The sequence below is a fragment of the Prunus avium genome, chromosome 7 (genome assembly GCF_965620075.1).
Source record: "Prunus avium chromosome 7, drPruAviu1.hap1.1, whole genome shotgun sequence".
NCBI classification, from domain to species: domain Eukaryota; kingdom Viridiplantae; phylum Streptophyta; class Magnoliopsida; order Rosales; family Rosaceae; genus Prunus; species Prunus avium.
The window spans coordinates 35,282,428-35,296,040 of NC_142290.1; the positions used below are offsets into that span (position 1 = coordinate 35,282,428).

Here is a 13,613-nt window from a genome sequence, read left to right on the forward strand (position 1 = left end):
TGTGTACCAAACGAGCCCTAAGGATGCAAATGGGGTCTAACTAGTGAAAAAGGGTCTTGACTTGCAAACTAGAGATCTCATGTTCAAATCCCCACGACATCATAGTTGTGTGTGTTTGTGAGAAATTCCTCTCCCATATAGTTTACAAACTATAAGGATTTAAAGTGATTTTTTTTGACTAAATAACATAATTTAATTGATTATTAATTAATTAATCAATTAATAAACAAGTACTAACGAGCAAGCTCTGAGAGAGTCTGAGAGACTGAACTTCCTTCTTTATAAAGGCTCAAACTTGAAAGAGAGATCGTAATTCACATAGAATTTGAGAAATCTGTGATCAGAAATGTCAACAGAGAGAGAGAGGCACGCTTCGTTGCCCTCAACGTCTCCCGAGGACAACGCACTGTAAGTCTTCCTCAATCTTCGTTGTGATTGCCACACAATGTGTGAATGTGTTCACTTTCTGCTACCTGATTCAAAAATCACTGCTTTGGCTTCCATTGCTTCACTTTCAGGTTTCTGGATATAATGCATGAGGCTCCATTGTTCGGTCACCGGAAGTCGAGAAGCCTTTTCGGAAGTGTTTTTTACTTGATTATACTCGTAGGCTATGCTTCTCTGGCTGTCGCATCTCCATGGATTTTTCATCCCATACGCAATTTAATCCCGCAATTGCTTTGCAGTTGCAACGTCCTTCTTCTGATAGTCACAGGTTTTTTGTAATTTTTGATCTGGGCATTGTTCAATTATAGCGAATTTTACTGTTTACACATCAAAATTGAATCTTTGATGCACTAGAGCTTGTATTTAACGTTTTCAGGCATCTTTCAGCAGTATCTGGTATACCAAGTTCAGAAAATACGCTTACAGGTAACCTTTTTGTTTAATTAGTTTTCTATTTCCTAGGATGGAACCCACATTATACACAAATACAACTTCCGAGTGGCTACACCCGTTGAACTGAAAGTTTATGTTGGTGCAAAAGTGTCATCAACACCAAAAGTTAGTTTATGGGGGATTAATCTTCCCCCGAGTTTCAGAATTGCGTATTCCGAGTGGGAGTGACTCTGATAAACTTATTAAATGGATCAAGCTTCTAAACTGCACTCCTGTTTCGGTATTACTTGTCCGGTAGTATTTTTTGTGTTGGGATGCTAAATTTTGCTGTTACATAAGCTACAACTTACTTGGTTTGTTAACCACGAGATGCACATTGTTTCACAGGGGTATTATAGTTTCAGCCAGAAGTTGAAGCATATTGTTCGCCTACCTTTTGCAGCTACTTCATATGGTATGCCGGTTTGTGTTTGAGTTGTTTCTTTGGTCTCTTTTTTCCCCCTCCGTCTTGAAATATGTGGTGGTTTCCAAATTTTATCATTGCAGAGACTACACAAAAGTGCCAGTAAAATATTTTTATTATCATTATTATTTGAATTTGGTTTCTGATATATTGCTTGAATTTTAGGAACTGCTGCAATGTTACTTGTCATGGTCTGGAGACCCCACATCAGTTTCCTTACTCTGCCTGCAATTTTGAGGTATCAACACCAACCTATGATGCTGAGCATAATCATTTCTTAATTAGAATATGTATCTGTCATCTCCTTTCCAGTTTCTTTACCCCTTTTCAAATCCATGATTTCAACAACATTAATGATTTCAAATTCTGGCCCAGGAAATCAAGATGTTGTGTAGACTTTGGTTGGATAAATTTGATATGAAAACTAGTTTTATGAATTGGCCCATGACTGAATATTGATTACCCTTAAATTTTGCAGGACTGTTATGGTAATTGAAGCAATATGTGCCGGATCTTTTATGAGTCTCTATATTGGTGAGTTTGTGTGCATTTGGGAAGTGCATTTTAATTACGAAGTTTGAAGTATTTATCAGGTTACTTGCTAGCTTACTTGGGGAACTTTTTTGGTTGTCATGCTGGAGAGTGGAGGCTTAATATGGGATCCTGTCTTATAAGGGATTTTTTTTTTTGGATCAAATAAGGGATTATTTTTTAGTCAGACATTATTTAGGTGATTTGAAAAGCCTCTTTATTCCCTAATTTTATGCCCAAGAGATTTAAAATTCTTCCATTTTACTGGATGGAATTTCAATGAATTAGATTCACAGGGCATTTGGTATACAATTATTTCATCCTGGTTATGTGAAAAAGTTATCCTTGCACTCAAACATTGTACTTAATCCTGTATTTTTATCATTTCTTGCACAAAGTAGAGCTCCAACAAGCACACCTATATACAGAACATGAGCTCTTATATTGATTGTAGTCACATCTCATTTATTTTTAATTCCGGTGTTTCCAGGTTATGTTCACCAGTACAACTCATTAAATTCCCAGCCTGATGTCTTAAAGTCATTATATTCTCCTCTTCAACCCTCAAGTTCTTTGGAAGGTTTGAGGTAATCATCTTTTTTTTTTCTTTTTTTTTTTTCCAGTGATATCCTATAATCTTGCTTCCAACCTTTATAAGAATGGAAGAGAGATACATCACAAGAATTTCTAACAGTTCATAACAGAAGATACTTGGATGAACTGGAAACTGCTATATTTCATGCATCCTAATGGAAGAAGTTTCTTTTGCTCGTGCACATGCAAAGAGGCATACACATTAATACTTCAATTAAAAGTTAAAACTGATGCGATATGTGTTGTGACAGGTATCATGATGCTGGTCGACTCTCTGATCAGCAGATGGCTTTGTTGCAATATCAGCGTGAAAACCTTCATTTTTTGAGTGAAGAGGTATCTCATGGTGTATTATTGAGATTGGTGGTTGTATTATTGCACTGAATCTTCTAACATGCAGTTCCTTCAGGTTTTCGACTAATGCTTTTAGTCACTGAAGTGTGGCATGGGAAATTAGGTGTTCCATGTTGCATATTAAGTTTTTCTAGTCGACTTTTTATTATTGTATTATTTATTCTTATTCTAAACTTGTATAGATCCTTCGATTGCAAGAGTGCTTAAGTAAATATGAACGGACTAATGATGGAAGCACACCTCAGGTAATTAATTTCTATTATTGAAGTACTCTGTTGAAAAGGAAAGGCTCTTGAAGTGATTTCTAACATGGACATGCATATTTTAGGACTGCATGCATGCTTGCATACCTGCCATAGTAATTTAAGCAGTGATCTTGTTTCATGCTATTTGTTATATGAAAAATGATCAGAGCAATGCTTACCAGTGTCTGTTTTTGCAGGTTGACCTTGCCCATCTATTGGCAGCTCGTGATCAGGAACTACGGACGGTTTCTGCTGAGGTAATACCTGGTTTGAATACCAAGTGGGTTTTGCTCTTGATACTTTATGAAAAATCAAAGGTTGTTAGTTTGATGCAGTTAGCTGATATCATCAGAATGAATATTTGAATGTTTCATATGTTGTTGTCTTCTACATCACATAATCAACGTTAATAGTTAACTCAGAGATATATTTACATTGCAGATGAATCAATTGCAGTCTGAGTTAAGGCTTGCTCGGTCGTTGATAGCTGAGAGGGATTCTGAAATCCAGAAAGTTCGGACGACCAACAATCAGGTATCCTACTGTATTAACTCTTAATGTTCAATATTAAATATTTGGTTAATATCTGCCCGAAACCCTAAAAATCCTGTGAATCAAACCTCATGTTTATGCAGTTAGATTCTTGTATTGCATAGTTTTTGTCTATTCTTCGGTTTCCTACCCATTTTAACTAATATTTGAACAGTACGTAGAGGAGAATGAAAGATTGAGAGCCATTTTAGGAGAATGGAGTACCCGAGCAGCAAAGGTATTATCACCCCTCCTTAAGTTATTTGTGAATAGCTATCCACTTTGTCAATGTAGTTGGCTTATCATTTTTCTTGCCATGAAATTTTTTGCTAATAAATATGATAATTTGTGATATTAAAGCTTGAACGAGCATTGGAGGCAGAGCGGATGTCCAATCTTGAATTACAAAAGAAGATTCCAACGCTCAGAAGTCAATCACAATCCTCATCTGAACCAACCAAGTAGCTTGGAGCTTCATCACTTTTTCTAGACGTGCATATTTGTAATTCTCTTCCTTTCATTTACTTTAGTTTGGGAGAGAAAATTTAGGAGGGAAAATGGACGCGAAGCATTACACTTGTACATAACATTTGTGAAGAAATCTATCAAAACAAAGCTGTAACTCTTTTTCAAAAACCAGCAGGTAATGCGGAAGGATTTGATTACAACTTTTCCATTGTACAAGACATAAGGGAATAACTTGTGGGTTTGATGACCCAAAACTGCCGATATGCAATCGTTACAATTCTGTTTGGTCCTCTATAGCTCAATTACAATGGGCTAACATGAGTTGTTTCGTTCAAAAAGAGACAACCAAAGACATAATTGTAAAAGTCACGGCCTCTAACTACTTCCTTGTCTCCAACTATAGCCTCCATATCGTATTTGCATGCTCTTCCACAGTCAGGACAGTAGGTCACCTACAAAGCGATCAAAATTGCATTATTTGCACATCACTGTTTGAGACTAGCACGAAAGTGTGTCCAGCAATCCCTCATTTTGCAGAACTTTGGACTTCAGTAAGTACCCTCATTGATGCTAAAGTGAAGAATCAGAAAAAGATGATGTTGCTTAAAATACACATACCTCCAGTAACTTTGGCTGGAAAGAACTGTCAAGCATGACATCCACCCCATACATTGCCCTCGACGTTGTACTATGCATCTCTGGATGTACTTGTGCAGCTGCCTCAAAGACTGATCGGATCATTTTCTTAACTCTCGAATGAATATCCAACCAGTTAACTGCAACAAACACAGAATCAACGAAAGAAGTTAGTCAAGTACGCTTAGCATGCTAAAAGCCTAAAAACCTTTTCTCTTGAGGGTGAAGCAAGCAAACAAATTCAAACTGGACATGCCCCTTATACCTTGGTGCTCCTGTTCAAATTCCCTCACAAACTCCGATGTGTTCTTGTGATTCAATGTCCCTCGGTAGTTCTGAAAGCCATAGTGAAGTGGTTATGAAATGAATTAACATTATATAAAGTCCCATTGAATAAATCAAAAACTGAAGTATAATCCTTATGCTACGGCATGGTGTACAGAACATACCATAACAGTAAAGTGAGTCTCATACTCAAACAAACTGTGCTGGTCTAAAGAATATTGGTTATTTGCCAATCTAACCTGAAATGGAGATGAAAATAACTAGTTGAAAAGAGAATTCTTACAGATAATAATTCGAACAATTAAGACCTGAAGGGATGTTCTTCCCATCAACTCCACAGAAGGTAAAAATATCCATTCATGATTGGAAATCAGAAAGAATCTACTCAACAGAGACAACGTGCATACCCAGAAAGTGTCTGAAATAAATATTTCCAAAGGGTTCATACTCCGAACTAAAACTATGTAGCGGATATCAAATTTTTTCCCTTGGAACAAAGCAGGGTGCTCAATATACTTCTGACATATCTTTGGTCCAGTCTCCATGAGCCGTATGATAGCAGATATATTACCAGTGACAGTTGTATCTATAGTTCGTGCCATGTTCCAAGGTTTTAAGATCCATAGATTGTTAAGTCCATCTCTTTTACGTACACAATAGTCACCAATAAGTTGAGACAGATGTGTTTCAAGATTATATGTAGGCTGCAGCCATTCAGGAGATCCATGCGCCTGTTAATAGGGGGTAAAAAGATTCTGTTATTTCACTTTCGGTAAACAATTATAATCAGTAAGACGATTGTCTTGAAGGGAGAGAAGATATTTTAAACTGACGGACGATAGACAAAGGAGGCTCATGTAGAAGAGTATTAACACTAGCATCTGCATCCAATGTGAATCTGGTTTCTTAACCTTCTGAATAGTCTCTGCCAAATGATGTTTCATCACAATACACGCCTCAAAAGGAAACTGGTTTATGTACTGATTGTCTGTTATTCCTGTAGCCTTCTTCATATCCTCATCCACCTGTGTACACGTCCATATGATTTCTGCATCCCTCGGATCAGTGGCTGAAAGCACCACCCAAAACCGAGAGAGAGAGAGAGAGAGATCTATCAGAGCATGGCAACATAAAATACACACACTCAAAATATTCTAAAAGGAGAGTTCCTGAACAAGTACATAAGAAGTTAAGCCTAGAAAGTCATGCAAAACTGAACTACAATACTTACTGATTACAAACTCAGGACGTGTCAACAGTTCTTCTACTTGAGGTATGTCAGTGTACACACGTAAAGCTGAGGTTTCACTACGATGCAGGCTTCTTGTTGGACATGAATCCAACGTCAGAAAGGTTAAATTCTTTGATTTCAAGCTCCGCAGGTGCTTTTCATACTCCTGCAGAAATTAATGTCAATCAATATCAAAATTTTCGACAAGCAACAATTTGAAAATAAATTATAGCTCAAACCAAAATCTAATGTTTTATTTGGTAACCATACTCTAATAAAATAATTCTCTGGTGTATTGAACCAAGCTGTGAGTCTGGCAGAACGTTGCTTGTCCTCTCCAATACCAAAAAGATAATCACGAGTGCACTCATAACCTTTTTGAACATTCTGGATTGGCCACAATATCGAGAAGCTGAAAATAATACAACCAATAAATTATTTTAATTACCGTGGTAGTTTCTCATACAAATTACACTAAAGGCAAAGATGTATCAGTACAAATTATGCATATAACATCTCCATGGACCTATGTAAAGGACCAAACGGAACATAGGCAAGTAAATCCATTACTCCAAAGAACCCAGGTTTCTGCATCTACCTTTCAAATTGCCAATTTTGCCATACAAACAACAAGAATGAAATTTCTACAGTACAATTATAAATTGGATACCAAGTTCATCTAAGAAGACGAGGAAAATTCGTAAGAAAAGCAGAAAAGCAAATGGAAAAAATAAAATAAAATGACAACCTCACAGCTGATGCTAGTGTCCCCTCTGGCATGAAGAGAAAAGGTGCCACTCTGAAATTTGGCTCATCACTATGCCGCAAAGCTGAACCCAGCTCATCCATCACGTATCTACAAAGCAGAGGATGATCAGTTCAAAGTAAATAATTGGCTGTTTGTTCATGTACATGCAATTTATTTATTCTGTGACAATAGTGAACTCAATTATTCAAGAGATACAACAAAACACCAATCAAGCAGAACCAGAGTACAAAGATATGCAATGCTGCACTATAACTATGCTTTTCTATTTGAAAATACTTTAATAATCTACCGCTTATGTTCATGGACACTTTCAATGCATGAATCATCGAGAAATCTGTTTTCTTTGAGATTGGGAAACATACAGTACAGAGGTCTCGTCGATCTTCTCCTCATCTGCAAGTCGATATGTCATTAAATATAGCCACATTGCATTTATAACACGATCAGTAAGTGGCTCATCTGCAGTCCACTCAGGAAGACGTGGCTGAAGCACTGAGTCAACCACATCCTTTTCAGTTTCAAATATTTTTGATGCATTGACGCCATTTAGTACTGAAAGATTAGGAAGAGATTCAAGAATTTGTACAGCACTTTCTCCAAGAGGGCCAGGAATATCCACCTATAAAATAAGTTTACATTTTAATTATAGTCAAAGTGGTTTGTTCAACAAAGGAACCTTTATGCTAGAGAAAAGTATTCCTGAAGATATTACCTCCAGGGACTGTAAAGAAGGAAAATTCCTGAGTAACTGCAACAAGTCACTCACTGCGGTCTCTTCCAATGGATTTCCCCGAAGACTCAAGTATGAAAGACATGGAAGCTGAAGAGGGGTACATGCCTAAAAAAGAAAAAGAAAAAGTAACCATATCAGTGAATGCTGCTAGTTTACCAATCATCTAAGTATGTTCTTTGACTCTAAAAATCCACCATCATCCTTTACCATGTACGTAAAATAAAATATCAGACTTAGTCAGCAGAAATAGTAAAATGGTTCATGAAAAAAGTGAGAGATATATAGAAAATGCTTGAACCTTATTGAACAAATTGTGAATACATCTATTTGACAAATCAAGATCAGTGACTTGCTTCAATTTGTTGTCAGGCTGATCAACGCTCCCTGGATTTTCCTTATCATACACTCCTCCACAAAACCCCAATGCCCACTCACCATAATTGGAGGTAAACTTTGAGTTATATATTTCAAGATTCAGCAATTCTCGAAGAACTTTATCTGCCAATTCATCACCACTGAATTGACAAAAACAAAACAAAATCTCTGAGTAAAGAAGTGGCTCAGTTAAAGCAGACATTAACACCTTTCTGAATATTAATAAGCATGCTTTACCAATTTTGTACAACTGGGTTATTGTTCAGCCATAGAGCTCTTAGATTTTTGAACTTGGTAACTTCTTGAACAACTACTTCCACATTCTCAAGCTTATTTCCACACAAGGATAATGCAAACAAACCCTGAAAGTATAAACATACTAGACTTTAGGGAAAGAAAAAAAAAATGCAAGATGTTCAAAAAATCGCTAGGCGGTAGGCGGGCGCCTAGGCGTTTCTTTTATTTATTTATTTATAATTATTTTGTATGATAAATTATAAATTTATTTTGAACTGCTTGAGGAGGAGAGAGAGGAGGGAGAGGCAGCTTGAGGTAGGATTTATTTAAAGTCTGGGAAAAAAAATAGGAGCCGACCCGCCCAGGCCGCCTAGCGACTAGGCAGCGCCTATGCCGATTTTTCGACCACTTCTGATTGGGTTTATAGAGCTTTAGAAATGACATACTGGGCACTTAGTAGACAAGTCTAAGCACGACAGCGTTTCATCATCGATGTCAAGGTCCTCAAGCTCCAACCACCTCACGTTCCCGTTGGCTTCAGTAATCTCATTTTCCAGTACCTCCAAAACGCAACGTTTTGCATTGCCCTCACTCAAACGGTCCTCTTCTGAATCAGAATTCAAATCAGCATCCACACACATTATCGCCGCCATCCTCTCAGCCAACCCAGGAACTTCCATTAACTACACAACCAAACAAACCACCAAAGATTAAAGCTTCATTCTTTTCGAATTTTTCTCGGAAACCAAACAGAGCACTAGAAAATCAGGACGGCTAGAGAAGTAAAGAACCTGCTTGTAAGCGTCGGAGAGGCGGAAAGTCCAGGCGTGATCGATAAGGAAGACGTCGGAGTGTTCGGGCATGGAGTCGGAGGTCAAAACAAGACGCCGCTGATGGCCGTCCTCGGTGGGTTCGATTTGGAAGTGGGACCCGCCATCGAAGCTCTCCGAAAGAAGCTTCTGGAACAGCTGGCGGTGCAGTGACTGAGGCAATCCGGAGGCCGCCAGAAGCAGACCGTGAACTTTGACGAAGTCCTCGTAGGTCTCGATTCTCGTCATTGCGATTGTCGACTGCGTACGACGAGGTTTCACTTGCTGTGTCTGATCTGATGAGTGTCTCACTGGTTTTGGCGGCTGCTGAGTGAGAAAAGAGGAGGAAGAGGATTCTAGTTTCCAGGAGAATTTAGATTTGGGTTGGGCTTTATTTGGTTCCGTTCTATTTTTAAGGGCTTAGCCGCGCGGCTATACTCTATAAATAGAATATTTTAGAACTATGGCAGCGTGGCTGTACTCTGTAAATAGAATATTTTAACATTATAGCCGCGCAGCGATACCGTTCAAATAGAAGACTTTAACAGTATAGCCGTCCGGCTAGACCCTTTAAATAGAATATTTGGGTTATTCACAGCAATGGTCCCTCAACTATACCCCAAGTTACACTTTGGTCACTCAACTCAAATATTAGTTGCAGAGGTCACTCAATTAGGTGTTTTGTTGTACCGTCCTACCGTCAAGTCTGTTACTTTTTCTGTTTAAAATGATGACGTGACAAGCATCTCTTAGATTATTAAAGGTCAAATGTGACTTTTCAATTAAGATTATTTGTAGCAATGATTCCTCAAGTATACTTGGAGTTACATTTTGGTCACTCAATTAGGTGTTGTGTTGCACCATTAGTCCCTACCGTTAGAGAGACTTGACGGTAGGACTAACGGTGCAACAAAACACCTAATTGAGTGACCTCTACAACTAATATTTGAGTTGAGTGACCAAAGTGTAACTTCAGGTATAGTTGAGGGACCATTGCTGCGAATAATCCAGAATATTTTAAACGTATAGTCGATCGGCTATACCCTTTAAATATAATATTTTAATCGTATAGCCGAACGGCTATACTATTTAAGCAGAATATTTTACAAGTATAGCCGGTCGGCTATACTATTAAATAGAATAATTTAAAAATATTGTTGCGCGGCCATACCCAGCTATACTTTAAGGGGGAATGCTAGCAACCTTCTCTTTAACCTTCTCCCCTCTTTGCTTGACATATGTCATTCTCTCTACACTTAAAACAATGTCATTAATATATTATACAAGCTAACTTTTGCTTTCCAAGTTTACCCTTATTACATGTATTCAATTTATCCAAAAAAAATTCACAACTTTCTTACCATCTTATTAATCTTTTTTTAACGTAAATTATTTTTTTAAAGAAAATATGTGCTTTCTTACCAACTTAAAACAGCTAAATCATGATAAAGACAGACCCATTCCATTCCCCAGCCCTTGCCTCCAGACCTAGACCCAGACCCATCCCTCCTTTCCTCCCCGACGGCGGCTACAGATCCCTGTTCCTGCCCCCCACCCACAGAACCCAGCCTGCACCTGCAAGAGAGGAGCAGAAAATAGAGAGCAAAACTGGAGAAATACTCCACAATTTTTCACAAAAAAACCACCAGAAGTTCCAGTTCCCAAACAATGAGATTCGAATCCACCGCATATAACAACAAAGTGAACAATGCCCTCCTCTCTCAATAAAATAAAATAAAAAACAGAAAATTAAAATAAACTCTCTCTCTCTCTCTCTCTCTCTCTATCTCTCTCATACACACACACACATTATAATATGTTAAGTTATTATTCAATTTCCTCAAAGCAAATATGATACATTATTAACTTTATTTATGATGCGGTTTGAGTCAAACAATATGGATAGATTATTTTCAGGTTTTGGAAAAATCGGCCGCTTGATCTATACAAAAGGGAAATAAATAGAATCCTAATATACTAGGAAGTAAATCTCCTAATTACACTAGGATCTCACTAACACTCCCCCTCAAGTTGAAGCAAAGATGTCGCGCATACCCAACTTGTCAAGCGAGTTGAGGGAGATACTGGAAGAAACAGCTTTTGTAAGGACATCGGCTAACTGATACTCAAAACTGACGAACGGGAATGAAACAATCTTCGCATCCAACTTCTCTTTAATGAAATTTCGATCAACTTCCACATGCTTTGTACGATCATGTTGCTCCGGGTTATGGGCAATTGCAATTGTAGCCTTATTGTCACAATATAAATCCATAGGTTTCTGTGGCCCAAAACGAAGATCTCTCAACAATCTCCTCAACCATAGTAACTCACATACGCATTGAGCCATCCCACGATACTCAGCTTCAGCACTAGATCGAGACACCACCTTTTGTTTCTTACTTCTCCAAATAACAAGATTACCACCGACAAACATGAAATACCAAGATGTAGAATGTCTATCAGTGGCTGAACCAGCCCAATCAGCATCTGTATACCCTTTGTTGTATTCATAACTGACACAAATTAATGTGCAAACAACCAATTAAAAATACCCGCAAGTGCACGAATCTATTGAGGTATAGATTATGTAAGTACGGGGTCAATCCCACGAAGAACTGTCGGCTTCCTACAAGTTCTAATTTGAGTACGTAAAAAACACTTATTTAACACATCACAAAAGCACAATACAAATTGGAAACTAAAAATGAGTAAATAAAGGTAAAAGAAAAGAAACAAAACAAGAAACCAAAGAAAAACACAACAGCACTTTCTATTACCCTTTTATCACCATTTGGACAGGTTCATTTCTCTGTTTTTCAACTTCGACCTCTGCCCAGGTTTTGACCTATAACTTTCCAACCGTTTGTCCAAATTTCAAGTTCTTTATACGGTTGAATTCAGCACAGAAAAACAAAGAACATTTATGAAAATAAACAGAATTCAAAGAAGAAAACACACAATGTTTCAAACACACACACACACACACACATGGGGGGGAGGGGGGTTTGTTGATTTGAGTGACCTATTCTAATGCATGAAAGTAAATGAACTTTAAATTTAAATGAGAATGGCAGGGATGAGTTATCAAAGTGTGAAAGTACAAAGTAACAAACACTAGGGTTTCGGAATCCACCCTAAACAATTCTACCAATGTTCATGGATACTCAAGTAATGAACTCTAAACATATTGATGAAGATGTTCGCAATCAAGACCGACCGGGATTAGTGGCTCAAGACGCATTGATTCTCTCTAATATACGTAAAGTGCAGGGTTAGTGCTACAATACTCGTGCCCTCCCCATAACCGAACCTAGGTATGGTTCGTACTTCGATTCAATTACAAGGAAAACCCATTAAGTTCAAAGAGAATATGAACATCACAAAAACCCTAAAGCATAATGTTTACATTAGGTATTCAAGAAACCAATTCACATGGATGATTCTTACTTCATCCATTTATTGCTTAGGACAATATGAAAATACACATAATCCCAACAATCTCAAGAAGCATGCTTTCAAAGATGGCCAACCAAGGAAAAACACACATCAAGGATACATTATTTTAGTGAATTGAAATTCATCAATTGTTGTCAAGAAACCAATTCACATGATGTTCACTTTTCCTACAAGTTCTATCATTTGTTGCTAATTAGAAATTATGTTCTTGGGTATCTTACACAACTTCTCAACTTTAGCTACATGCATACAACCTAAGGTGATCAATCAAAGGAAGCAACACATATCATAGGATTCAATTAGTGAAAGGGATTCATCAACAACATCTAAAATTTCATAAACTCAAAGCATCAAAACAATGGAGTATTCATGTTTAGGACTTCAACCAAAGCCCTATAAATATAAGAAATTACATTGAAACTAAGAAAATACAATAAACAAATAAAATGAAAGAAACTAAGAACAAAGAGGGGAAAGAGAATTGCATCTTCAACCCCTTGGATCCTTGCCTCAAGGCTCCCCAAGGTTCTCTCCAATTGTTATGCCATTCTCCCCCCTCCTTGGTTGCTCATTTCTCTCCTCCTTCTAGCTCTCTCTAGCTCTCAAAATCTCTGCCAAATTCTGAATGAATGATACGTTCCTCCTTCTTACAATCTGCCCAAGTCAATTGCCTAAAGGAAGATGCCTTCTCTATGCTCTCATCTCTCTCCTCCTTTCATCATGGTACTTTTGACTTTATTTCCTCCTTGTCTCCTTGCCATGATGAGTTTTTGTCTTCACAAAGATGCCCTTTGTCTCAGAAATTACACTCAATCAAAGTAATTTCTTGTTACCAAATGGTATGGTAACAAGAAGAATCAACATAACATTATGGAGGTAAAACTGGCCCAAGACAAATTTCTAGAGCTATTGTAACATGTAAGATCGGTTGGATGGGCTATACTTTTCCAATTGAGCTCAAATTTGGATATGTTGTAGTTAACATCCATTGGAACAAGTTTCATGAAGATCTTCACCTCATCCGAGCACCGGAGCATGTTGATCCAAGGCCAA

At 37.7% G+C, this 13,613-nt stretch overlaps 2 protein-coding genes across 3 annotated transcripts; one reads left to right on the forward strand and one right to left on the reverse strand.

Moving 5' to 3' along the window:
- The first annotated feature begins 249 nt into the window (after positions 1–249).
- Positions 250–4,349, forward strand: LOC110749202 (FRIGIDA interacting protein 1). Its single transcript, XM_021949249.2, has 13 exons — positions 250–408; positions 519–715; positions 824–873; positions 1,228–1,294; positions 1,469–1,541; positions 1,782–1,837; positions 2,325–2,421; positions 2,680–2,764; positions 2,965–3,027; positions 3,225–3,284; positions 3,469–3,561; positions 3,734–3,796; positions 3,919–4,349. The coding sequence occupies exons 1-13, from the start codon at positions 347–349 to the stop codon at positions 4,021–4,023; spliced, it is 1,071 nt and encodes a 356-aa protein (XP_021804941.1). The 5' UTR covers positions 250–346; the 3' UTR covers positions 4,024–4,349.
- Positions 4,164–9,478, reverse strand: LOC110749201 (tubulin-tyrosine ligase). 2 transcript variants are annotated; one of them, XM_021949248.2, is made up of 15 exons: positions 9,084–9,478; positions 8,739–8,975; positions 8,293–8,417; positions 7,979–8,195; positions 7,660–7,785; positions 7,310–7,566; positions 6,927–7,034; positions 6,449–6,590; positions 6,179–6,344; positions 5,859–6,016; positions 5,355–5,678; positions 5,112–5,186; positions 4,928–4,997; positions 4,645–4,802; positions 4,164–4,478 (listed from the first exon to the last, which is right to left on the reverse strand). In XM_021949248.2, the coding sequence occupies exons 1-15, from the start codon at positions 9,348–9,350 to the stop codon at positions 4,329–4,331; spliced, it is 2,580 nt and encodes an 859-aa protein (XP_021804940.2). In that variant the 5' UTR covers positions 9,351–9,478; the 3' UTR covers positions 4,164–4,328. The 2 variants fall into 2 exon arrangements, with proteins under 2 accessions (XP_021804940.2, XP_088100006.1); XM_088243880.1 differs by having other exon boundaries at positions 5,781–6,016.
- Between the last annotated feature and the right edge of the window lie 4,135 nt (positions 9,479–13,613).